Source organism: Crocodylus porosus, unplaced genomic scaffold, assembly GCF_001723895.1.
Source record: "Crocodylus porosus isolate Cpor-Errol unplaced genomic scaffold, CroPor_comp1, whole genome shotgun sequence".
NCBI classification, from domain to species: domain Eukaryota; kingdom Metazoa; phylum Chordata; order Crocodylia; family Crocodylidae; genus Crocodylus; species Crocodylus porosus.
In genome coordinates, this window is record NW_017728949.1 from 62,268,073 (window position 1) to 62,293,794 (window position 25,722).

General features: G+C 47.0%; 1 protein-coding gene across 1 annotated transcript in view; it reads left to right on the forward strand.

The window, feature by feature from the left end:
* The first annotated feature begins 10,034 nt into the window (after positions 1 to 10,034).
* LOC109323018 (glycerol-3-phosphate dehydrogenase [NAD(+)], cytoplasmic-like) overlaps positions 10,035 to 25,722 on the forward strand; it is a 25,886-nt gene continuing 10,198 nt past the window's right edge. Inside the window, exons 1-3 of the mRNA XM_019554352.1 lie at positions 10,035 to 10,151; positions 20,884 to 21,061; positions 24,861 to 25,001. Of these exons, the coding sequence (XP_019409897.1) occupies positions 10,111 to 10,151; positions 20,884 to 21,061; positions 24,861 to 25,001 (360 nt within the window). The 5' untranslated portion in view covers positions 10,035 to 10,110. The remainder of the gene's footprint in view (positions 10,152 to 20,883; positions 21,062 to 24,860; positions 25,002 to 25,722) is intronic.

Genomic DNA, 25,722 nt, shown 5'->3' on the forward strand with positions numbered 1-25,722 from the left:
CTTGACCCTGTCCAGTCCTGTGGAGGGAGAAGAACCAAGAACGCCTCTGGCTCCACTTGCCAGAGAAAAGGGAGTCCCCGATGCTGCAAAAACCACCACAAGCGAACTGAACCCTGCAGTGCTGAACACGAGGGCTTTGGCCTTCAAGGGACTGTGCAAGGAAAACACAATAAGACACCACAGTGGCGAAGGCACTCCCGGAGCATCCTCCTTTGGCTGTTCTCAAGCATGCAGAGGACAGAGCTCTCACTAGTGGCAGCAGTGGGGGGAACCACAGACCAACTTAATTAACACATCTCCAGGTTTAGCACATTTGAGGGTACAATCAGTCCCTATCCCTGCTCCCCTCCCATGCAGGAGTGGGACTGGCCATGAAAGCTGGCTTCCTGAAACCACAGGGAATGAACAAGGGCCGCACAGGCCTTCTGTGCTCTTCAGGTCACCTCTGGAGCTCCCCTCACTTTCTTCTGCATTTCTCCATCTCTTTGGAAGTGAATGCAGTTTGATTAATATAGAAATCACATGTAAGAGTTGCTGAGTGAAAGCAGCAGCCCCTAGTCACGAGCCCTCCTTCCTAGATGCTTTCTCAGACCTTGATTCACTCCTACACACTTTTGCAGAATGGTTCCTATGGCAACACTGCTATCCGTCCAGATGCCACACACATTATCGTGTTCATTTCCATCTCACCCATGGGTAAGTGCAGTTTCTAAGTGAATCATGAGGGGAAGATCAGTTTGGAAACCTAGCCAAGGTCCATTAGTATTGTTGCTGGCAAAACTGTCTTTGCGACGTGATGGATCTGGTGCTTTATCACCTCTGGTAGATGGGAGCTTACCGTTGAGCATGTCTCCCTGCCATACTTTGATCGCTCAGAGTTGCTACTGCTTTATAATTTCAAGTTGTCATCTCTTCATTCTCCTCTTGATATATGCTGCCCACGAGGTACTTATGCTCCAAGTCTGGAGAGACTTCATGTACCTGTTACAAATGAAAAGAACAGATGTTACCTGCTTTTTGGTCACGGGGACCAAACACCAAGGATTCAGACATGGCTTTTTTTCTTAAGAGAGCAACCATACTCCTTTCTTGTTCCGAGTTCTGTTTTAAATAGAGAATTAACTTGATTACGTTACCATCTTCAAGTAGACTCGCTAGCTCAGGGGTTGGCAACTACGGCCTGTACAGCCCACACTAGCTCCAGCCCACAGAGCTGGGAAGCCTCAATAGCATTCAACATTTGCATCGCAGCCAGGCAGCAGGAGGACTCAGCCATGGGATCTGCCCAGGGTCAGTCCAGCCTACCACTGGAAAGCATTGCTGACCACTACTCCTAGTCTCATTTTGCAATAAAGCAGTAATACTTTACTGACTACTAGTTTACTTGTCCTAAAAACATCGTCTGTTGTGACGTAGCAAGCTCTGCCGTTGCACGCCAGAGTTAAGACTGAACTCTGAGTCCCAGTCTACCCCGGTATTTCAGTTATTTTGAATTTTCTCACATTTCTTTGGAGCTGAAATTTTCCATGCTCAGCCTCCTCTAGCAATACACTTTTTGAGCAAGATCAGGTAAACTTGTTTCCAGCTAGTAAGGTGCGACAGACACTTTACCTTCATAGTCCAATCAGAAACTGTGTATTGATATAATTAAACTAAATAAAATGAGCTAGGACCCTCAAATCTGCTTTGTATTACAGATTCTAGCAGCACTGGGAAAAAAAAAGGAAGTAAGAATTGAAAAAAGTTTTAAAATTCTTAAGGGGTAGTAATTTATTTTAGCTGTGCTTTGCCTATTGCTGTGGGACCTAAACCTGTTTGGAACCCCCAGGCAGTGCCACTATATAAATGGTTAATGGTAATAATTTAAAATTGGCAGTTTTACAACATATCAAGCTGTTTATTCTAGTCACATTTCAAGGAGTTCTGGTCGTATTTAAGTGCAGAAATTCTTCCGCTCAAAAACCACATACTGGGCTACAGTTTTTCAAGGGGGAAAAGTCTGATTTAAAAAAAAAAAAATTGCTGTAGGAAAAGTGAGAACATTGTTTTTCATTCCAAATGTTATGCCTTTTTGGTTTATGAACAGTGAACATGCAAAAATGAGGCTGAAATTTCTCTCCACCCAGCTCTCATTTCAAGCTGGCATGTGCTTAGGATGCCCCATGCTGCTGTTGCTAAAGATTTTAGACTTGTAAGGCTTTTGGAGTGAATAACTCTGTCAAGGAACTTACAAGATCAATTATAGGACAACTATGTATGGGTGAGTTCCATGAACTAAGGATGCCTATCTGATCTGCTGGGGCTGAGAGTCTATATACCCAGTGAAAGAGTTTCTAGATTAGAAAACTTGTGACAAAAACCTGTTATGCAAGAACTTAAAAGCTTTGCAAATTGAATAGGTCTTGATCAAGGAATTAATAAATACTGCTGGTGAAGTCAGCTTCCCAAGCCATACATGTAACACTGGCTTGTCCACATGAGACAAGCCTCCACTATGCTGGCAGATCTATGTTGGCAGGGCTTCCCTGGTGGAGACGTTTTTCTTCTGGCAGTTATCCCATCTCTTCAAGCAACTTAAGCTGAGTCGATTAAAATTTTCTCCTGTCCTCATCATTGCATCTGCTTCAGAGGTTTTGCCCTCACAGTTATGTTATCTGGGTATGTGATTTCTTCACACCCCTGGCCGATATTGCTATAGCAGCAAAAACAGTAGTGCAGACCTGATGGGTGTTTCTTTCTCTTCCTCCCTCCCTTTCACAGACATGCACTTAACATAAACTAAAAGCAAAACAATAGGGACAAGGAAGTCATATCTATACCACCTCCTTACCAAGCTGGGGACCACTGGTGAGAAGCTCCACCTGCTTGCTATCACACAGCCCAAGCCAGCATTTAGGCAGCAGAGATGGCTCAGAGGGGTCTTGGTATGTAGAGAATGGGAGTGAATAAGTGGGGCTTTTTCCTTGGTGGTAATAGTTCAAAACTACCAACAAGAGGTGACAGAGGCAGGCAAGACAAGATGCTACTCTGCATGCCCTAATGTCTATGAAACATTGAGCAAGCTCAACTGAGTTTGTATTTCATCGATTTCATAGACATTACGGCTGGAAGGGACCTCGGAAGACCATCGAGTCCAGCCCCCTGCCCCAGGGGCAGGATGTCAGCTGGGATCACAGGATCCCAGCAAGATAAGCATCCAAATTTCTCTTGAAGGCATTCAAAGTAGGTGCTTGAACTACCTCCAATGGCAGACTATTCCAGACCCTGGGGGCTCAGACAGTAAAGAAAATCTTCCTTACGTCCAGCCTGAAATGGTCTTGCAGAAGTTTCTAACTATTCCACCTTGTCATTCCTTGGGGCGCTATAAGGATGCTGCAGATTTTTTAGGTATGTAAAACTTGCTGGAGGGTCTGCTTGTCGTGCACTAGACACCTCAGTCACTTCAGAACAGGTGGTACCTGTGGTGGTACCCAGTGGTACCCAGTAATGCACTGTGGCAGTACCCAGTAATGCACCAAAGGTGTTAATTTCCATGGGCTCATGTATGAACGAGTCCAAAACTAACTAAATGCTTTGCCTTGGTTTTCAGTAAGGAGAAAATGTAGAACTGGTAGACAAAGGCAGGATAGCGAATGGGAATGAGAGTCTGAAATGGAAATTACCACACCTAAGGTAAAAACAAAACCCAAGGAGCTTGTTGCATTCAAGTAGTGAGGATTAGATAGCCTCTAGCCCAGAATTTTGAAAAGTAGCATATCGAATTGCAAGTTCAATGACAAGGATGTTCAACATGTCATATCACACTGTGGTGGTCCTATGTGACTGGAAAATGGCAAATATAGAACTCCTATTTAGGAAAGGGGGAAAAGTGATCTAGGTAACAATATGCCTGTTAGTCTGATGTCAACAGGGTACAAGACTCAAATGCATTTTGAAGGAAAGAATACTTAAAGACAGAGATTAATGGAAAATGGGATAAAGTACAATATATAGGTTTACCAAAGGTAGATCATGCTAGACTACTATGATAGCTGTCTTTGATAAGAGAACTGCATTTGCAGACAAACGAAATGCAACAGATCTTATCTATCTACCACCACTCCTCCATCACCAAATTCTGGACCTGTGGGGAGCCCCACAAGCTGGGTGACATGGCATTGCAGGCTGGAGGCTGAGCACCCCTGACTTGTACAAAACCCCATCTGCTTCAGTTTAAGAACCGTAAGGTGGGTAAGGAATGTGAAAGGAAACGATGGGGAAGGCTGCATGGACAAAGAATTAATAGTGGAGAACCTCAAACATCAGTTTGGGACCAATCTTACTGAGTATTTTCATTTCTGATACTGGCACAAAAACAGATATGTGCAGTTATAAAATCTGCTAATGATGCAAAGTTGGATGTTTCCAGTAACAAAAAGGAGGACTGACATCACATACAGGAAAAAGTGGATGACCTTCAAGACTGGCATAACAGAAATGAGATGATATTTAATAGTACAGAATCCAGTCATGTACATAGGGACTAACAACAAAAATGTCTTCTATAAACTGGGATTTCATCAGAAAGAAACAACAAATGAGGAAGAAGTATATTAATTGATTGCAGGATGACTGAGACCTACCAACATGGCCATGTAAAAGGCAAATGTGAAACTAAGCTGTATTAGCTGAACTATTTCTACAACAAATAAAGGATTATGTATTATACACAGCTCTGATCAAACCTAATCTGGAATATTATGTACAATCCTGGCCAACACTGCTCAGCAGGATTAAGTCAAACTGGAATACAGCCTTTCCTTGATTTATGCAGGTTATTTATATGTGAATTCACTCTTATGCAACGAGCATGTTTAGACCCATAATTCATTATATGCAAGGTAAATTCACTCTTATGCGATCAGTGTAGATGCCCCACCTTGCCCAAGCAGGTAAGTCTGTGGAGGAGGGGAAAGGACCATAGCCCCACTCACACCAGCCCCGGCTGCAGCGGCCCCGCCACCTGCCTGCAACAGCTGGGCTGCACTGTGTTCCCCCTGGCCCCCTGCGCCTGGTCTCTGAGGTGAGTGCCGTGCCGTGCCGTGCCCTGCACTGACCAGGGCTCGGCTTGTCTGCACTCACCTCTGCTCCTAGGCTGCACCCTGCCCTGGTGCAGGCAGCTGGTGTCAGCTGCTCCTGGGGCCGCTCCAGCACAGGCCGGGGTGTGTGGACAAGTGGAGCCCCAAGCGTTGTGTGGCAAGGCACTCATCCCAGCCCCAGCAGCAGCTGGGCTGCACCAGGCCCCAAACCCCCCAGGGCTCTGCTGCTCCCCACTCACCCCTTCCTGTGCTGGAGTGGCCCTGGGAGCAGCCAACTCCAGTTGCCTGTAGCATTTGGGCTGCGCGGTGTCCTGGTGCAGGCAGCTGGTGTCGGCTGCTCCCAGGACAGCTCCAGCACAGGAAGGGGCAAGTGAGGACAAGCGGAGCCCTGGGCAGCACGGGGCATGGCACTCACCCTGGCCCCAGAAGCAGCTGACACCAACTGGTGCAGCTGGGCTGCACCGTGCCCAACCCCCCCAGCGTTTTGCCAGTCCCTACTCGCAGTGCCCAGGGGTTCGGTGTGCAGTGCAGCCCAGCTGCTACAGGCAGCTGGAGTAAGCTGCTCCCAGGGCCGCTCCAGCATGGGAAGGGGTGAGCAGGGACCAGCAGAGCCCCAGGGGGTTTGGGGCACGGTGCAGCCCAGCTGCTCTAGGCAGCCAGTGTCGGCCGCTCCCGGGGCCGGAGTGAGTGCTGTTCTCCATACCACCCCGGGCTCCGCTTGTCTGCACTCACCCCAGCCCATGCTGGAGTGACTCCGGGAGCAGCTGACACCAGCTGCCTGCACCAGGGCGCAGTGCAGCACAGCAACTACAGGCAGCTGGAGTCAGCTGCTCCCGGGGCCGCTGCAGCTGGGGCTGGGGTGAATGCCTCTGTTCCCTCTGTCTTGCTGCTTTGTGCAGCCTGGGAGCAGCACCCCTGTCCCTGCCCTTTCCCTAGACCCAGCCTCACTCCCTTCCTCCCTCTCTCACCACCATGGGAACCTATCCCTATTTGTTACATTGTAAAGTGGGTTCGCTTTATGCAAATTCGAGTTATGTGCTGTTCTCTGGGAATGCATGTACTGCATAAATCGAGGGAAAACTGTATGGGAGTCAGTGCAGAGGGAGACATCTAGAATGGTCAACAGTCGCTGTGATCAGGGATGATCACCTACTACTTGCTACTGTCAGAGACAGGATACTGGATATTAGACCCAGTCTGGAAGGTGAAGAACCCATTTATGAGAAGTGGTGAAAATAAGTTGATTTGTTTGGCCAGGCAAAACAGAGGCTGACAGAAGATGCAACTACTGTCTATAAATACATTAGGGAGGTAAACACCGGAAAGGGAGAAGAGCTAATTAAGTGAAAGGACAATTTTGGCCCAAATCCAAATGGGCATAAACTGGTCATGACTATATTTAAGATGGAAATTAGAAGATGATTTTTAACCATCAGAGGCCTGAGGCTACAGCAGTAGCAGCAGCAAAACATTAACTGTTTTAAAGATGGGCCCTGATAAATTGATGAAATCACTATGACATGGCTCCCTGCAGTAGTTGAGGGCTGTACTCAGTGAATCAGGAAGCCCTTTCCAGTCCTCTGTTCCTGGCCTTCCAGGGAGCCTACCAGAAATGTATCCTAATCTAGTCACTTTTTGCTCTAGGCATCTGTACTACTGTGAAAGAGGGTTTTGTACTATTTGCTACAGTTAAGAAGCTAATGAAAACCTGTTGGCTTTATAAATGATGGCTGTTTACGCTTGCAGTACTGAATGGTGCTAGGAGCAGGCTTGATGCAACAGGATGAGGTTGAATATGGGGGTGGCCTTGGGAGTTTATCATCTCTGTCAAGCAGATGGAGCCTTTATCGGAAGTCTGTGCCAGTGACTCATGCCTGAGAGCTAGCTTGGAGGTGCTTGCAACCCCATTCCAGAACACAACCTTTACCTTACCTGATAACGTCAACGTTATCAGCATCTGATGCTGCATGGTGTGATTCCTGGACTGTGGAATTTGCCACAGAACGCACTGCTTGCCGCAGAACTGGACTCTGAAATCTAAGCATTAACTGAGATAGCCTTGGAAATATGAAACGAACATAAAGCAATTCAGGGTTATCTCCAGCCCGAGGTGTGCACTGCCCCATTCATCTCCGTTAAGCAGTGACACTGAAATTTAAGGATGATCTTTCCAATTCAACAGAGTTAACTATTTCACAAATGATTGCAATCCAGGTGCTTACCCACAACCCCAGACTATCATCCTGTTTTTCACTGGTGCCATGACATCCAGCTGCCCACTACCCAGCTGTCAAAATCTCCCTCTTCTCCCTGTCATCTCCTGTTCACCAGGCAAATTGGCAGCCAATGGAAAACTGAAACACACAGGCAGCAGGAAATAAATAACACAACGACTACAGAACCACCTGCAGGATCCAATTAATGTGCAATTAAAAACCTCCACTTTCCGGTAAATGAAGCTGCCGCAGATTTTACATTTTTCAGCCTCAGGGCAGAGCCAAAACTAAGGTCCCTGTTGCACAATTTAGGTCTAGCTGGTTACAGAGACCACTTTATCATTATAATTAATAATCATGTGTATTACCTTAGTGCCGGGGGGACAATCAGGACCAGGGACCACTGTTTTGAGGCTACCATGGATATAAGAAAACTCATAGTCTCTGCTTTGAAAAGCCTGTCATTTAAGTAAATAAGACCAACGCAGAGGGTGCAAATGTTTTGGGGTCTATAGTTTGTTTAACTGGAGAAGTGGGGGGATAAGCTGCATGGAAAGACCAGTGGCAGGAGAAGGATGAGGAAAGCAGAGCAGGGAAGAAAGGAAAATATGAGGGGCAAGTGTGGTGTAATTGTTAAAGTTATGGGCATGAGAAACCCAGAGCAGAAGCAAGCTGGAGCAAACCTCTGTTCAAAACAGAAGAGAGACTTGCCCCAGGTCCATGATTATAATACGGTTACACATATAATATCTCTGATTCCTGTTTCATGTGTTACTTACATGAGAGCACGGCCAAGCGTCCTGAACGCATGGCATGTCTCTTTTCAGGGGCCCATCCTGTACAGCAGTTTAAGATGTAGTGTTTTGTCTTGGTTCATGTAAAACCCACACAGACTTTAGCCAGATGAAGGGGGCACCATCTGTCTGGGCTGGTGACACTGAGAAGTGTCACCAGCCCAGACGCCAAGCATCTGTGCATCCCAAAAACCACCCACGGGCCTGTCAAATGTTGGCAATCTGTTTCCTTCTGCATGAGTCATTGTGCCAGCCTGCCTCACAGCACAGAGCCAGAAACTCATTGTCTTAGGATACCAGTGCAAAGGCAACACATGCAGTTACATACAGAGCAGGATCTGGGCTATAGCTGGGGAAGTAGGAGTTGTGGCAGAACCCTGGGCTGTGGCCTGCAGGAGAAGCAGGGGACCCTGAATGCAGCAGCATGTTTGTAAAAAGGAGCGAGCGAAGAATGAGTCAGTCTTTAAGGAGGACAGAGCAAGAGGCCTGGAAGGCAACTTTTTAGAAGTGGTCATCACATAACTGAGGAAACAAAAAGACATGAAAGGTACATCAAGTCTTGGGCATTGCTTTGTATGCCCAGACAGCTTTTTAGTTGATTTTTGTTTAGCCCACACACTAGAGAGCACATGTGCTCATGAGAAGAGTGCGAGCCAGAGGAGCTACTGGATGTCCAAATGCACAGGCTGCTTTCTACCCAGGTGGGACAAGACACAGATAGTGAACCCCTGGAAGACCTGATACTAAGTTACTAATCCCCCAGCCTGGCCCTGAAAGGGGCCCCTGGCTGTTGGTTCAGCTGAGCCTGGCCTTACAGCTCTCATGAAATCTACCTGCTGTTAGATCCACCCCGCCTACGCATAAACCCCTAGCACCACGGCCAACAGTGCTGCAGCTTATGTGAACAAGACAGAATCTAAAGCCACCCACAGTATGGACATGCCGGGCTCACAGCACCCACTGGAAGCTGAACAGTCACCCGCAAATAGAAGGCATGGGTGAAATCAGGGGGGGACAGCAGGTCAGACTCTGGACTCCACTTCACTGAATCACAGAAAATGAGGGTTGAAGGGACGTCAGGAGGTCACCTCTAGTCCAACCCCCTGCTCAAAGCAGGACTAGCCCCAAAGAGAGCGTCCCAGCCAGGGCTCTGTCAAGACCAGCCTTAAAAACCACCAAGGTTTTTGCCTCAGCTGTCCTCTCTGCTGCCCCCTTCGCTGCGTGCCACAGTTTCACTATCTATCAGTTTTCCTATCCATGGAAAGGGTGTAAGAGGCAAGCACCGCTGACTCAAGACCAACGGTTTGTTTTTTTGTTTAATTTTTCGTGTCCCAAGTCAAATCAGCCAAATCCGTTCCCAATCCGTGAGTCATCCAAGAACCATATGCGGCCCTGCTACCGCCAAGCATCCTCCCCCCGCCTGGGGCTTCAGGTGCTTCCAAATCCTTTGGCGGGCATCCCACGCGCAGGCCCGAGCCCGGCGGTGTGGATGCCCCCGAGTTTCGCTGGCCCTCAGCCGCAAGCTAGGGGGGAGTCTCCCATTTCCACACAGCAGAGATCCTCCCACTGGAAGAGGAGGTGGGAGACGATCTGCACGACATCAGTCAGGGGACTACCGCCTGCCGAGAAAGCCACCTTAGCGGGCACGGCCTTTGACTTGCCAGGTGAGGCCGAAGTCTTGTTTCCAGCTGGGTCCCATGCACGTGTCCGCGGAGAGCTGCTGACAGAGGGGCTCCGCCTCTCAGCTTGCTCTCGGGCAGGGGTTTCCGCTAACCTGGAAATCAACCCGGGTCCTTATCCCGGGACAACGCCTCACGCGCGTCCCGGCCCCAGGCCCCTGCAGTTGCCGCGCTCTGCCGCTCATTTGCATCCGCTCTCTGATTGGCCGCGACGGCCGAACGCTGGCGGGCTCGGGGCGGGGTGGGCCGGCGCTGGCAGGTGCGGGCGCTGCTGCCGCCGCAGCTCGGGCTGTCTGCACGCAGGGCCGCGCCGCGCCGCGCTGGGACGGGACGGGCCGGGACCATGCCGCCCCTCAGAGTCTGCATCATCGGCTCCGGGAACTGGTGAGTGCGGCCGGGCCCGGGCGGGCACCTGTTGTCGGGATCCGCTGCAGCGCCGCGCCCGCCTCCCAAGAAAAGCGGGGCCCATTCCTGCTCCTTTGCCCCATCCAGGCTGGCACAGACCCGGGTCCCTGCCCCGAGGCAGGCGCTCTCCCTGGGTGACAGCACAGCCCTGCCAGGCAGGCAGAGGGGGGTGTGGAGAACCTGGTGGCCACATCGCCCCTGGGTCCTTATTTGGGTTTTGAGATGCAAAACGTGTGGGCAAGAGGAGCCTGGTCCTGCCGCAGGTGAGAGGCCCTGAATGTCCTAACCGCTGTTGCAGTGGACGAACGTGGGTGCTCAGGACCCGGCAACAGGTCCGTAATGTCTGCCGGCATCCGGCTCCAGGGGCCTGAAAAACTTTGGGTGCCAGCGAACTGGGGGCATGGGCCCCACCACCCTGGAAAACAGGGTGGTTATTTGAGTAGCCCTCAGTTATGAGGCCAAAACCCCCCTGACCCTGAAGCCTGCCTCGTGACAGCACGAGATCCCCGCCAGGGACCTATTCATTATCAGCCCTTCCCTGGCCTTCCTGCTAGTCTCCTCTGCAAGTTGTGTCTTAGAGGATGATAAGCTGTCTGTGGCAGACACTGTCATACATCAGAGGCTCGTGCAGCACTGAGGACGGCTAGGCTGGTCTGCCTCTGGGCTATATTATACATGATACACAACTGGACGTGCAAGGAGCTGCTGCTTATCTTCACTCCTAGGGTGTCAGCTCTGGGAGCCAGAACTCCTCGCTTGTAGCCGCGGCGGTAGGTAATATGGAGAATTCACAGACCAGGCAGATGCATGCCTCTGAGCTTGCCTGCCTACCAGAGAGCCATAAAGGATGGAGAAAAAAAACAACAGAAATATGAAACTTCAGGGGCCTGTTAGAACAAATGCAGCAAAAAGCTGAACAGACACACTACTTCATACTCACCCTTTCTCAATGATCACACCGTGCAGCTCATCCGTAACCTCCCCAAGCACAGCAGAAAATGGAAGACCACGAACAGACGTTACGTTTTAAAGCACGTTGTCAACAAGGTCATGGAGCCGGGTGCCAAAACGTGTTGGTTTTGATTTGGTACGGATGGGAGGGGGCTGTCAAAGTGGATGATGAGGATTTTTTTGCCTTCTGGTTAACAACCATGTGCTTCACTGGCCACGGGGTGGATTGGGCATGTGGCTGATTAGACTGTGCTTAGTTGTCTTTCCACTGAACAGCACTTTCACGTATAAATCCCAAAGCTTTGAAGAGGCAAGTAAACTCCTGTGGACAGAGAGGTTAAGCGATTTGCCCAAAGTCATTTGCAGAGTCAGTGGCGGACTTACAAACAGCCGTGAGGGCTTCCTGCCTCTCCCACCATAAAATGAGAATCAGGTTCAGGTGATCGATATTTGGCAGTGCATGGAAAATGTATATCAGTACCTAAAGGCAGGAAGCGAATGCTCTGAACCTTGGACTCGGGGGCCACATCCACACGAACACAGTTTGTTTCCCCAGGGGCAAGAAGCAGTGGCACACCTTGTGCGACTTGTCCCCATGGAACGGCTGTGCCCATGAGCTCTGCCATGTGGCAGATTACTCTGGGTGGGGTAGGGAAGGCTGGGGCCAGCACCCTTACCTACAGTTTTGGGGGCCAGCACCCTTACCTCCTGCAGCTGGGAGCCTGGCCAGCTGGCAGCGCATAGCTGCAGCCGGCCAGGCTCCAGTTTTGGGTGATGTGCCCTGCTGCCACCTGTGCTGCCCCATTTTTCCGCCTATGTTTTTTTGATCCCAGGATCTCCTGGGATCAGAACAACCCCCTGCACTGCAACAGTGCGGGGAATACCTTAATGCGTGGTGTGTGTCACTGCGGACGGGTCTGCGGTGCCACACACTGCATAGCCACGCTCATCTGGACGTGGCCAGGTGGTGCAAGGGTGGGGAGGGTTACAAGGAACAGAAATGCTGCTGCAACAAACAGCGCCGCGCAGGGACTGTGTTTGTGTGCCGGGCATGGGCTGCATACGTGGCCTTCAAAGAGTTCATTCCATCCAGTCCAAAAACAGCCGCCAGCCCAGAGGGTCTACACAGCTACTGCTGTTCTCCTTGTAACTTTTTAATGTAACAAACTACCCTGAATGCAGGTGAAATTTCCCTGTCCTCAATATTTTGTCCCATTATCTCTGCCTGAAAATCATAGCACATGCAGTTGGCCAAGGGGATATCTGGGTCTTCTGCTCTCCTGGCAGCTTTGGTTAATGACTTACTCTGTCCCTGGCTGAAGCATGGTTCTGTAGCAAACAGGAATGTGCCTCATGCTGGAAGAGATCCTGAGCATCCCCAGCCTACAGCCGTGAGACACAGATTTTCATCAGCTCCGGTGGGAATTCTGCACCCCGCTACATCTTCACACTGGTGTAAATAAGTACACCTCTCTGCATTTAAGTCACTAGATTTACACTACAGCCACTGAGGGCTTAGCACAGGCCATCTATAACAGCGATTCCCAACCAGGGTGCCATGCCACACTGGGGTGCCTTGTGATCCTTTCCAGGGTGCTACACACATCAGCATTGTTAGGTGTGCAAGTATGATTCACAGATAAAACTCGAGCTTTCAAATAGGAATCTACAGTGTTAAAAACATTTGGACCTGCTGCGATCTTTCTAAGTTTTTTGCAACAGAAGAATTGCTCTATTATTTTTCTGAGGTAAAAAAGAAAGCAAGTGAAAACTAAGAACTAGCATTTTCTGAGGGGCGCCCCAAGTCTATCCAGGGGTGCGTTGAGTCTAAAGAGGTTGAGAAACACTAGTCTACAGGTTGTTTTCTCTCTTGTCTGTAGTGGCTGCATTAGTAATACAGCACTTGTTTTCCAAACTGTGAGACCTAAAAGCGCCCTGGCTGCTGGCTCTAGTTTCAAGAAGTCGTATTCTAGAAAGGGACAAATTTGAGATCAGGGATCAGATTTGGAAATAAACTGGAGTACTATACATCTATATTCTGCCCAACTTGTTGTGCACTAATCACATGCTTCTGCAAAAATGATGAGTGGATAGTCAGCATTTATATTTTAAATGGCATGCATTAGGTTCCAGAGTAAACGCCAAGAGGCCTGAGCTTTCTCCTAGGACCTAGTCCTAACTCCAGCTCATTTTAATTAGGAGCACAGACTTAGGAAGTTATGGGGTGAGACCATTTGAACTGAGTTCCTATCTGCAACTCAAATAAAAGCATTGCACGGGTGCATCAAGCTTTTTTCTTAGTCCCCAGGGCACCCACCTGTTCCCATCTTCAAAGGGAAGTCCAAGCTCCTCTGATGCCCCCAGAGAAGGGCTGGATGCTGTGGAAACGCTTCAGCCCTGGGAAATAGGTCTAAAATCTGAGATGACTCCCCAACTTTTTTTTTTGTTTATCTGGGTAAGCCTGCAGCAGGAGTGGTATTGTCGGAGGGTGGGGGTCTTGTTTTATATGTTGGTGTTTTTATAATTTCTCTGCTTTTCATAATAAACCACCCTAAGCTTTTTTAGGGGAGGGCAAGATATAAATATTTATTACTCTAACTTTCTCCTTAGCAGTAGGATGGTGAAGGCAGAGAAAATACAATGATGGTACAAGTTCCCTATTCATTCATGTTGATTATAACAATAACAACAACAGCAGTGACTATAATATAATTATACTGTCATTGTTTGAACTGTCTCTGCCTTTCCCACCCTGTTGCTAAGGAAGAAAGTCTGTTCTCAAAGGTCCTGTTTGCACTGGGCCCTGAAACCATGTTTTGCAGAGCACTGGGCCTGCGTATGCATGTGCAGGTCTGTGAGCTTTTATCCCGCTTGAGCACTATTGAAAGGCACTTTCTTTTAGCTACACCTTAACTGGCATCTCTCTTTGAAAGGAACATTGTCCCCTTAAAGCTGTCTAATCAGATTTTTCATAGATTTTATAGACATTATAAGGGACCTCGGAAGATCATCAAAATCATCAAGATCATTTTCAGTCAGGAGGGTTTAGGTTTCTAAATGCCTAAGTCTCCTTTGCACCACAGGCTTACTGTCCTCCTCTCCTGACTTGAGACCATTTTCACTTCCAAACAGAGGGAGGGAGGTAGCCGTGTTACTCTGAAATCAAGCAGAAGGCAGGGTAAGGTGGCACCCTAGTTCAGAAAGGCACACATGTAGGTGACAGCATCTGATGAAATAGGGTGTCATTCACAAATCTGCATGCCTTTCTGAACAAGTTAGTCTTTCATAAATAGAGTTAAACAGGTCACTGTTTTACCTGGCATTTAGTTAGGCTGAGCGTGTACTCTTCTTTCCCAGACCACAGGGAAGGCATTTTCTGCCTGAAAGCTTCTCTGACAGCTCTCACAACAACATAGTTGGTCCAGTAAAAGATAATGCCACACAAATCTTGATTCCTGTGTGTTCTTTGGACCGTCACCAAAACAACCAGTCCAGCACAACTGAGTCATCTTTAAAGACAGGACAACAGGCACTTTTTCAAAATGTAACCCTTGACCGGCTGAAATTTGAACCCCCCGCAGTACAGTCCCAATTACACCATGCATTTATGCATATACACTTTTCACTCTTAGGGATTCAGCTCCTGGCCTAGACCATCCAAATCATTATCCCAATACTGTCTTTGCAGTGCAGGTGTGAGTGTATCACTGTGCCCATTGCTCACTCTGGATTCTGGTTAGGGTGGCCGGTGAAAGGCAAGAACCAGGGATTACATCCCCAGATCTGCCATTAATTCACTCCGTGGCTCCAGGGAAACCACTTTGCTTGTCTGTGCCCACTGTTCTTCATCTGTAAAACAGAGCTAATGCTTTTAACTTGCCTGTAGACACTGCTCTAAGACTTAGATCATTGGGCTTTCATCTAAGTATTATCAATGTATTTTAGGGCCTACTCCTCTGACGTGCTGTGCACCTCTTTCCTGGAGCGTGAACTGAAGGGTCTCAGTGCTTGCACTATCTGGGCATATAGGGTTCTCAAAGGCTCATTCCTTTCTTGGCTGAAGAGGAGAGCAAAGGGGCAGCTTGGCCCATGTATGCGCCTTGCAGAAGGAGCTAGGACTAACATTAGCGCAGGCCTCATGCAAGGCCATGGCTGCAAGGAGATTTAGAACTATATTTGCATTTCCCCAGAAGCCACGTCAGCACCTGTGCTGGAAAACCATTCCCCTCAAGCAGAAGCACCTGCAGATTTAAGTATCAGGGAACACACATCCTTCAGTGAGTGCCTTGTTAAAGTCCCATCTGCTCTCTGCTGCATTTTGGTTGCCATCTTGCAAGTGTATCTGAGTCATTGCTCTGTTTCCATTCTTGAGTCTGATGGATATGGAAACGGAAACACACACTGATCCATAAAGTGCTTTGACCCTAGTCCTGATTTCACTGGGTGTATCTACATGTGCGTTTTAATGCGTAGTAGATTATTTTACTGTGCATTAAAGCGCCACGTAAAAAACCATGCCATTATGCTAATACACAGTAAAATTGTCTACTGTGCATTAAGCATCACTAAAAAAGCATGCAAATGCACTACTGCTCATTAGTGCATCCTAATGAACATTCATTTACCATTGGAGGTATCAAATTTAATGCACATTAGAAAATATGCACTAATGCACATGTAGACATGCCCACTGAAACCAATAGGCCTTTTCAGGGACAGATCCAAGGAAAGCGTGCACTGGTGAACTTGCACCCCACTTTGATTTCTGCTCTACACAAATAGCTGTCTGGCAGTGGCAACAGCATTTCTAGGCAGGCAGTGCTGCAGGATTCAACTGATTTCACAGTTCATTATAATCTACCTGTTCCCTTGTAAACTCTTCATTTTACAGGTGTCAGCAACTCTCTCTTCTTTTTATTGATTTTCATGTTCCATCAATCAAGCTCGCTTTTGTTCTGCAATTCTGCTGTCTTTGAGCTGCTCCTGGTAACAAAGCTCCTATTTCACAGCCAGGCTGACTGTTTTTAAACTGATTCCAGTTATGTTATATTTGTTTTTGCTTCAATCTTGAACGGAATAATACAGCCCGAGGCCCCTAGCGTATTAGTAAAGCTTCTAGTTTATTTTTAACTGGAGAAAAATATGTGTTGTTTTATATGTAGTGATTCATCTCACCATCTGCAACCCCTGCTTTCAGAATGCTAGATCTGCCTATGTTTCTTTTTCTTCAAACTTCAGTAGACTTTAAGCTCTCGCTTTTCTTCTGGTTCAGGCCATGTCAGGCAACATCTGCATTGAGTTTACAGTGTTTTTGAGACTACTTCCAAAAAGTAGCTCCTCACTGCCTTGGTGGATTTGTGAGTGGTTGGGGTTTCTTTTTTGGTGAGTCTTAGTGGGTCAATGTGCCTACTGTTCCCGTGTACCCCTCAGGTTATCTGTATCCATCTGCTTATTGCCTTATACTTAAATTGTTACCTCTGTGGGGCACAGACTATATTCTTGTTCAGTGTTTAAACAAAACCAAATAACACAAGGCACAAGGAACTTACCAATAATGAATAAGAATGCAGTTCTCAGCTCAGCGTCAGTTTTGGAGTCATCTACTGCCTTTATCAGAGGATTTAGGTAACAGTTCAAACATCTGTAGTGAGCCACAGCAGCACAAGTTGACTCAATAGCACAGTGTCTCACCAGCTGCTGTTAGCTGCAAAAGCTCAGTGGGTCACGATGACTTTTAGTATGTTAATGTTGTCAGCAGCTTTGTCCCCAATTTGATAATGTAAATCAACTGCCAAGCCACATGTCCATAGCTGCCAGCAAGGCAAAAGAGTGGTAGGGTGATGGCTCTGCTCCTCGGTTTTACAATGTGAATAAGTTTCTAAATTACAGGATCACAAAATCTGATCCTGCAGGATTTGCAATGCCTTCCATTCCCATTAACAGATAAGCAAATGTCTTCCATTGAGATGCCTAAATACATTTCAATACTTTGATAAGCAAATGCCTTTATACATTTTTACCTTCATGCACTATATGAGATGTACATCTTCCTCCCGAAGTTGGCTATGTAGGAGGTTGTTTTTATGATGCTGATATAATTATAACTCTCAAGTGTCTCAGATGGAGATGCTTATTCTGGGATAATAAGCATATTATTTCAAAGTGAGATGAACCAAATTGATAAAAAGCCATTGGTGATTTTTTTTAATATGTTAGGTTTTGGTTTTTCCTTTAAAAGTTATCTAATCAAAAGTTAGCTAATCTGGTTTGGACTGATCGTTGTTGAGCTGACCTTTGGAGAATGAAGAAGGTAAAGGTTTTCTAAGGGAGTGGCCTTGGTTTTGTTTGCATTAGTGAACCTGCTGTGCCAAGCTTATGCGGTCTGTTGAAGACCGGTTTTGCACATAAAGCAGTTCCTTTTCTGAGGCTAGTGAGTGATGACTGTGAATTTCAAACACATTTGGTTAAATGGAGCATTGGTTTTTGAGCCATGTGACTGCGAGTTTTTCTGTGTTTCCTGTTAAGGATCTTTCCCTGCTGCCTGCTAACCATCCAATAAATGGTTCAAAATAATGACTTTGGAGACCTTGATTCCCTTGCATCACAACCCTTTCCGTGTCAAAATCTCTCCAGCAACATTTGAGCACCCATCAACTACAAAAACTCTGCTGAAGGGACAGACTCAAAGCTGCCAGCCCCTTGAAAGCTTTAAGAGTGGAACCATAATGCTAGACTCTGCATCTTTCCACATAAAAGTTGCAGAGTCTAGCCTTATGGTCCTGCTTTTGGGAGGTTGGAAAGCATAGACCAGAAGAACAAGCAGTTTCTGTTCATTTTTTTTTCATAGTACCTGAAGGACCATTTTGGTGGTGATGGCAATATCAGCAGCATGCCGTTATAATGCAGTAGTTTGGGGTTGGTTATAGCTATTTAGCACCTATGAAAAATCAGGCCAACTTATATTACAGCAGTGCGTAGAGGCTCCGACTGAAAGCCAAGCCCCTCCTCGAATGCAGTAAGAGACATTTCTAGCCCTAAAGAGTTTACAGTCTAAAACAGGCGGGCAGTTATTTTGAGCGGAGGGCCGCTTACTGAGTTTTGGTGATGACACTAAGATGTGGGGGGATGTGGGCACGCTGGAAAGATGCAACAGGCTACAATCAGACCTAGACAGGTTACAAGGGTGGGCGGACGAGAATAGGATGGGTTTCAACACGGACAAGTGCAAGGTGATGCACCTCGGGAGGAACAACCGGCACCATACCTACAGGTTGGGGAACTCCCCTCTTATCAGCACGGAGGCGGAAAGGGATCTTGGGGTCATCATTGACTCCAAGATGAGCATGGGCCAGCAGTGTGGGGAGGCAGTTAGGAAGGCCAACCGCACCTTGTCGTGCATCCACAGATGCATCTTGAGCAGGTCCAAAGAGGTGATCCTCCCCCTCTATGCATGGGCCGCATTTTGCCCGGTCTAAAAGAAACAAGATTGGAAAAGGGGAGAGGGCTTGTTATCCCCATTTTAGAGACGGGGGAAATGAGAGACTGAATCACATACCCAAGATCACGAAGGGGATCTGCATTAGAACGGGAAGATCCATATGTCACGTCCCAGGCACAAGCCCATTCCCTTTTCTTTATACTGCTCATCCCCAGCCTTCCCCTGTTAAACAATCACACCTCTTTTTGAGTCTCCCATTTGGATGGGAGATAGACAACAAACAGCAAACGTAGTGATTGGAAGTGGTACAGCTCTTATGTCCTGCTTATGGGCCTTAGCTGAAGATTTCCCCCTCTCTTAAATATCTACCTAAGTGCTTTTCATTTCTAAGGGACTTGAAAGCCTCACAACACCCCCTAGAGGTGTTGAGTAGCTGGGTATAACATTGTCCCTGCACTTGACTCGTAGGCAAAATACACGTTGGCCTCAGTAGGATTTCTACATGAATAAGGACTAAGATAATGGGAAAACAGAGCTGGAAGGGATCTCATGTGGTCATATAGTCTAGCCTCTAGGCAGGATCATCTCTGACTAAATCATCTTGGACAAGTATCTGTCCAACTTGCTCTTGAAAATTGTTTTATTGCTTATTATGCAATTGGCCTTGTGCAAGCCCGTTATGTCACAATCTACTGAAGACAAGGGAGACAGTTACAACAAGTTTTCCTTTCACCCATTTACGAAGCAGTTACAAAATATAGCACAGATAGACCTAACTGGATTTAATCCTGGATCAACTACTGAAAGCAAGTAACAAAATTAAGTCCTGGTCAGGCTCTTAAGTGCAACAGTCTCACAACTGGATCAGTAACCAGGGACTCTGACGCTGTATTTGTAGTCTAGCCAGGTCTTTAAAGATCAAATTGAGCTAAAAAAATGTAACGAAGACCACTAAGCAATATATTCATGCTTGCCTTTCGTAAGCCACCTAGATTTTTTGCTTTATTTAAATATTTTACTACTAGGGTCATAAGTCGAACCTTACAGCACTGCGCTGGTACACAAGGAAAATGAAGCCAGGGAATGTCACTGTTTACATCAGGGGTGGGCATAATGCGGCCCGGGAGCTAGATGCGGCCCACGGGGCCCCTAAAAATTTAGAAAATTAATATTTATCTGGGCCTGGCTGCCTGTCACACAGTCCTAGATGGCTTGCCAAAACTCAGTGAGCATCCCTCCCTCCAAAATAATTGCCCATCCCTGGTTTACGTCCTTTCCTCTTACCCTAGAGATACAGCATAAATGGCAACAAGTAAAGTTAGGTAGCTAACATTTTTTCAGACTTTTACCATCTCTGGTCTCCTTTGTAAAATAGGCATAGACTTAAACAAAGAGCTTTTTAAATCGGACAAGTGCTCCCTTAGAGCAGAGCGTCCCCAAGGAGAGCCCTCCCTGACGTGTGCCTATTCCATTACCCATAGAAAAGTCTGATACATTCAAATGAGACCTGCAGGGGTTGTGTGAACCGAAACTGCTCACCAGCACCTTCTAGACTGGGTAGGCCAGTTTATATTTTTTCTTTCGCCATTTTAGAAATAAGGAGAGGAGGGAAAAAAAAGAGTATTGTAAATTCTGTGTTCAAACCCAGATGCATCAGCTGTGGGAACTGAAAAGCTGTAAGCACCGATTTGAATTTGTTAGGGTCAGTGATTGCTCAATACCTCTGACAAAAATCAGTCCCATATGTTATTTTTTTCTCCTATCTGATGCTGCATTTTGCTTTCTACTCAGTGGCCTTTGAAGTTACCCTGCATTTCTGGATACATTTTCTGTACATCTGTAGCGGGTATATTCTTCCCTGAGGGTAATGACTTAACACCTCCTTTTTTGAGTTAGCAAGCATATAAACATGGCTATAATTTGTGTAACTTGTAAGCTGTGTGTGCCCAATGCAGTTTTTGCTTGCAGCTGGAGGATTCATCAACCTTGTTAGACTCGGGGCGTTCCTCAGAAAACGCCAGCTCTTAGTTTCCGCTCAGTTTTTGACTTCAGAAAACTAATCGAGTAATTCCTCTGTTGCAAAGAACTCAGACCACGCAGGTCCCAATGCTCTTGGCACGCTGGATTCCTGTTTGAAATCTCACGGGTTGATCTTGTGAATCCACGCACAGATGCTTGCTCACCTGACAGTGATCATTTTGCACAGCACCCTGCAACACCCATAAAAGATCTAGGGGCACCCTGGTTGAAAACCACTGCCTTAGGAAGATTATTCCAGAGCTAATATACAGAACCCTCCTGATGGTACTTTTTGTTTTACAGGGGATCTGCCATTGCAAAAATTATCGGCAAAAATGTCCAGAGGTCCAACCGATTTGATCCTGTTGTGAAGATGTGGGTCTTTGAAGAGATCATAAATGGAAAGAAACTCACCGAAATCATAAACAAAGACCATGAAAATGTGAAGTACCTTCCAGGACATAAGTTACCTCATAATGTGGTAAGCTGAATAAACCACTACCATGTTCTGGCAGTTCTGAAAGACGGACGGTGGAGCTAGAACCAGGCTTTCACAATCTCGGGTTGACTTTTTCAAAAGCAACATTGAAGTGGAGACAGGTGTAGTGACTGGAGGACAGATTGCATGAAGGCCAGCTAGATTCCCTTGTTGGGATCTTACTCCCTACCATTGAAGTCCACTTCCTTCGATCATTTACAAGTAAATGACCCGGAGGGACTTCAGTCCTGCTTTAAGTGCAAACCTTAACTCCAGACATACCTACCTCATAATAAATACTTGGCATTGAGAGTAGGAAAGGGCTAATTATATTTATTTCCTGCCTAATTTACTCCACCATTTTCCTCGTTTCTGAATTTTACCCATTATTTGCCTCTCCTATGTATCTCATCTACTGGACATTCAAACATTTAGCTGTACTGAGGACAGGTATGCAGAGGAGCTACATATTCGCCTGCTGTAAATCAGCAATTACAGGGGATCTGCCACTGCAAAAATTATAGGCAGAAATGTCCAGAGCTACATGTTTGCCTGCTGTAAATCAGCAATTATAGACCTCTGCTGATGGATCTGGTCTACACAAAAGAAAGGCTGTTGTAATTCTCCCTTCCCTTTCTAGGTCAGAGTTCAATGGAAGAGCTTACAGGCCTCATATGCAACAGTAGGAAAAGCACCGCTGTCATTATGAGCATGAGTTCAGGCTAGAAAAACGGAGGCATTTCAATTAGGAAGGCAGTTACGCAAAAACCAGCAAAAGCTGTTTCCTTTTTATGGCTTGTTAAAATGTGTAATTGTACAAGATTATGGATAGCTATGTAAACTTAAGGAAATATGATAATTTATAGCTGTTTCATTTAAAGCAAGCAAGGTACCATTTTGCGTGGTTGGGAACGTGCCAAAAAACAGTGTTGTGGGAAGTAAGGAAACTACTGCTGCATTTCCAGAGTAGCTTTGAATTTGCGCAACAGGGAGTTTATACATTGCAAGAAAAGAAATCTGTCATGTGCAGAGTGGTTAGCTTTTCTAAATTTAGTACTCTAACAACACGCTTGTACTCACATGACTTGAAGCTGGAATGTGGATTAGTTCTTCTTGGTCCGGCATCTAGAGAACTGAACCCTTATTTTTACAGTAGTCAGACAAATGGAAAACAACCCTCAAGCACAGCGCTTTATTCTTATCTGTGTATCAGCCTCTCCCTGCCTGAACTAGAAAGCTGGACCAGGCAAAAGTACCTTGGTTCATATTTAGGGCTAGATCGTATTCCAACTATCAGCCACCGAAGTGGGTTTTGGTGCCCAAAAGCTTATTCCACCTAGTGCAAGGCCTTGAAAAACTGTTAATGGAAACACTGGGTGCATCTTCCCCTTCACTACTTTTCCTGACTTGCTTCTAGATGGCGGTGCATTACAAAAGTAAATGCATTCAGGCTTTTTCTGGGATTTGAATGGGTTGGAACAGGGTCACATTTAGGTAACCAATAGGTAGAACAGGATCTGGCTGCCAGACTCCTGTTGACCAGCTCTTTTTCTAGCAAACATCTTCCTCACTTCAGAGTGGCATAAGCTCCCCATGGCACAATGGTGTCAATGCACGTGTACTCGTGCCCTTATGCGCACTCCTCCATTTGCAGTCCCACAGGGCAGCCTTGCCTTGAGCAGAATGAGCTGCCTGACAGCATTTTTGAACCCTGCCGTGTAGGGGTGCAAGTAACTAGAAGTCCATCTTGTTTTCATGCGCCCAGCCATATTTGTTCCTGCAGCTCACAACCTCTGCACTGAGATCCAGCTTCATGCTTGCCCAGTGCTGCCTGGTCCCAGGACAGGGCTATGTTTCCTCCCCAGGGGGTGAAGGGAATGCACGTCCCACAGGAACGCATGTATTCACAACAGCCCCAAGGAGATGGCGAACCTGATGGCCCAAATATGAGCCCTGCTGCTGTACGAAGGAGAGGAGCCGAGGAGGTGAACGAGAACAGGGGGAGTTCAGGAGCTACCGGCACCACCCACCCGTGCCTTCCAACAAGCTGGGTGCCAATTCAGCAGGAGCCCTCCCACTGGCCCTGTGGCCTCTGCCCCTCCTGGCTTTTATGGCCCACACGTGCTCATGGGAGCTGAGTAGGCCTTCAGACCTTAGGTTAGAAGCATCCCTGTTCATCTCAAACTGGTACTGCGGGAGAAAGGTTCACGTGGCTAACTTCATTTCAGTAGCTTAATGTAACCAGTACTTCCATTACCAAGTTTTGAAGGACCCGGACTGGGTGGAATAGCTAACTGCATGTTTCACTCCCGATCCCTGTGTCACAAGGCACTGGGGCTTAATCTGTTGTCGTTTCTTAAACAAATGCAAAATCGGCTCTGAAGGAACCAGCGCAGCGTGCCAGACACCGGGATTATGGAGAACTGAAAGTGCTGTCCTCTTGTTTCTGCTCAGATGGAAGTTCCCACTTCTAGGAGGGCATTGTCTCCGATTACAAGGGAAGCTACTGATAATGGCAGGAGTCACATTCAGCTGCTGTTTCCCTTGTATCCCCTGGTTTTGTTATTGTTCCAGTTGGGGTTAGATAAGGCTTGGGGCAGGATAGAGCCTGCCAGCTCCAAGGCATGTTTGTATTCGTTTTGTAAGTATTAGGCCAGAGTGCAAGGGATCCCTTCGTGGAGTTTCTTTCTGACACCAAGGTAAAGGAAGTAACTCTCTACCCCAGGGGTCGGCATTGTTTTTGGGCAGAGTGCCAAGAACACCCGCAGCCTTGACTTGTAAGATGTTGGCGTGCTGGGGGTGGATGGCAGGGGAGCCGTGAGGGGCCCGGTCCTTGTTGTGGCAGTGAAGCCCCAGCCTCTTCCCCACGGTCTGCCCTGAAGCACACGTGCCAAGCAAAATGCCTTCACGTGCCATGCTCTGGCACCTGTGCTGGGGGTAGCCTACCCTTGCTTTACCTTCTTGATGTGGCCCTGCAGCCCCTCCGTGAATCCTAGGCAATCACAGGATCACCTGATCTCCACACTAGTTCCCCACTGCTTCACAGCATGGCTCCAGTGGGCCTGCAGCACAAGGGGCACATGCCTGCCATACTTACTCACATGCCACATGCAACTTCCCCCCCAAAATTAACCCTCCAAAACTGGGCTGCATGCCTTTAGCAAGGAAGCAGTTTTATGTGCTGGAATGGAAGCAGTGATGCTTCAATGGGTGTCACTTGTCTCTTGGGCAGATCTACTCCTCAGTGTCATAACTGGCGTTTTAACTCCCACGGCCACTACCAAATTGACAGTGGCTTTTGGTTGAGCAATCTGGGAGTGCAAGAGAGTTAAAATTTGAGCTCTTGCCTGAGTAGGAAATGAAGGCAAGTGAGCTGAAGAGTAGACTCTGCCCCTGCTCCACACGACCAGGAACTGGAAAAGTATTTTTTTTTCTTCATTCTGCTTTCCCAAAACACGGTGCTTGTTTTATTCGGGAGGTGTATAATGCGCGAAAAAACACGGCATCTTAAATGGAGGGCCTCGGGCCTGAAAGGTGCCCCCAGGAAGGTAACACAACTAAAGGCTGTATCATTCCCCCCAGTCGTCTCCATGAGGTTTGGCACGGGGTGAGAGTTTTTACAAAGACAGGAGGGGCTGCCTTTATGGGCATTTTGAGATGAAATGCAATGACTGGTGGTATTAAAACTTAACATTTGTTAATTAAAGGGTGTGTGTTTTAACGGCCTTATGTGGTGAATTGGGAGTGTGATTGTTCTGCAGAAATAAGAGCAGGTTCATTTGTTTTATCACTTTTGTCCTAGGTGGCTGTACCAGACACAGTAGAAGCAGCAACTGGGGCAGATATTCTGGTATTTGTTTTACCCCACCAGTTCATTTCACGAATTTGTGACCAGATTGCAGCTCACATAAAACCAGGAGCATTTGGAATTTCCTTGATCAAGGTAACTTGTGGTCCCTACCAGGTTCAGTGTGCCGTGAAGAAATAAGTATGCTTGGTGTAAGCCTTGGGGCCAAAAACTCTAATCCTTAACCAAGGATAAATGCAGTTATTCCCAACTGGAATTGCTACAGGTGTAAAGCAGGCTGAATATATATTACATAAATTCTCTCCTCCCAAGACTGCTCATGGCAGCATGCAAACTGCATGATCATGTCTATAACTGGTTTTGTAGAACTAAAGTGATGTGCATTTGGGATTTATTGGAGGATCTTTATTAAAAGCTAAAGAAATCCGAGATGAGGTTATTTTAAAAAAGGGAGAGAAAAATCCAAACTAAAAGCTGGAGGCAAAACTACATGCTTTTCATTCCAGGGTGTCTACTTTGGATTGTGCTATAGAAAATATCAATCAAAGACACAAGTTGAAAGAAATATAATTAGCCTTCAGACCTACGGTTCTGCAGCATTTTTTTCTTTGAAAAATTCTCCTGCGAGAAGCAGTGCTGCAGCCTGGCGTACTTCCTGATGTGAAATGAGGCCAGGGTTCTTTTGTGATATCTTTTATTGGACTATGTGCATAGCTGGGAGAGAAGTTAAACAAGCTTTTGAGCACGCTCTGCCCTTCCTCCTTACTCCAGCTGCGGCCTGACCAGTGCCGCATAGAGGGGGAGGATCACCTCCTTGGACCTGCTCGAGATGCATCTGTGGATGCACGACAAGGTG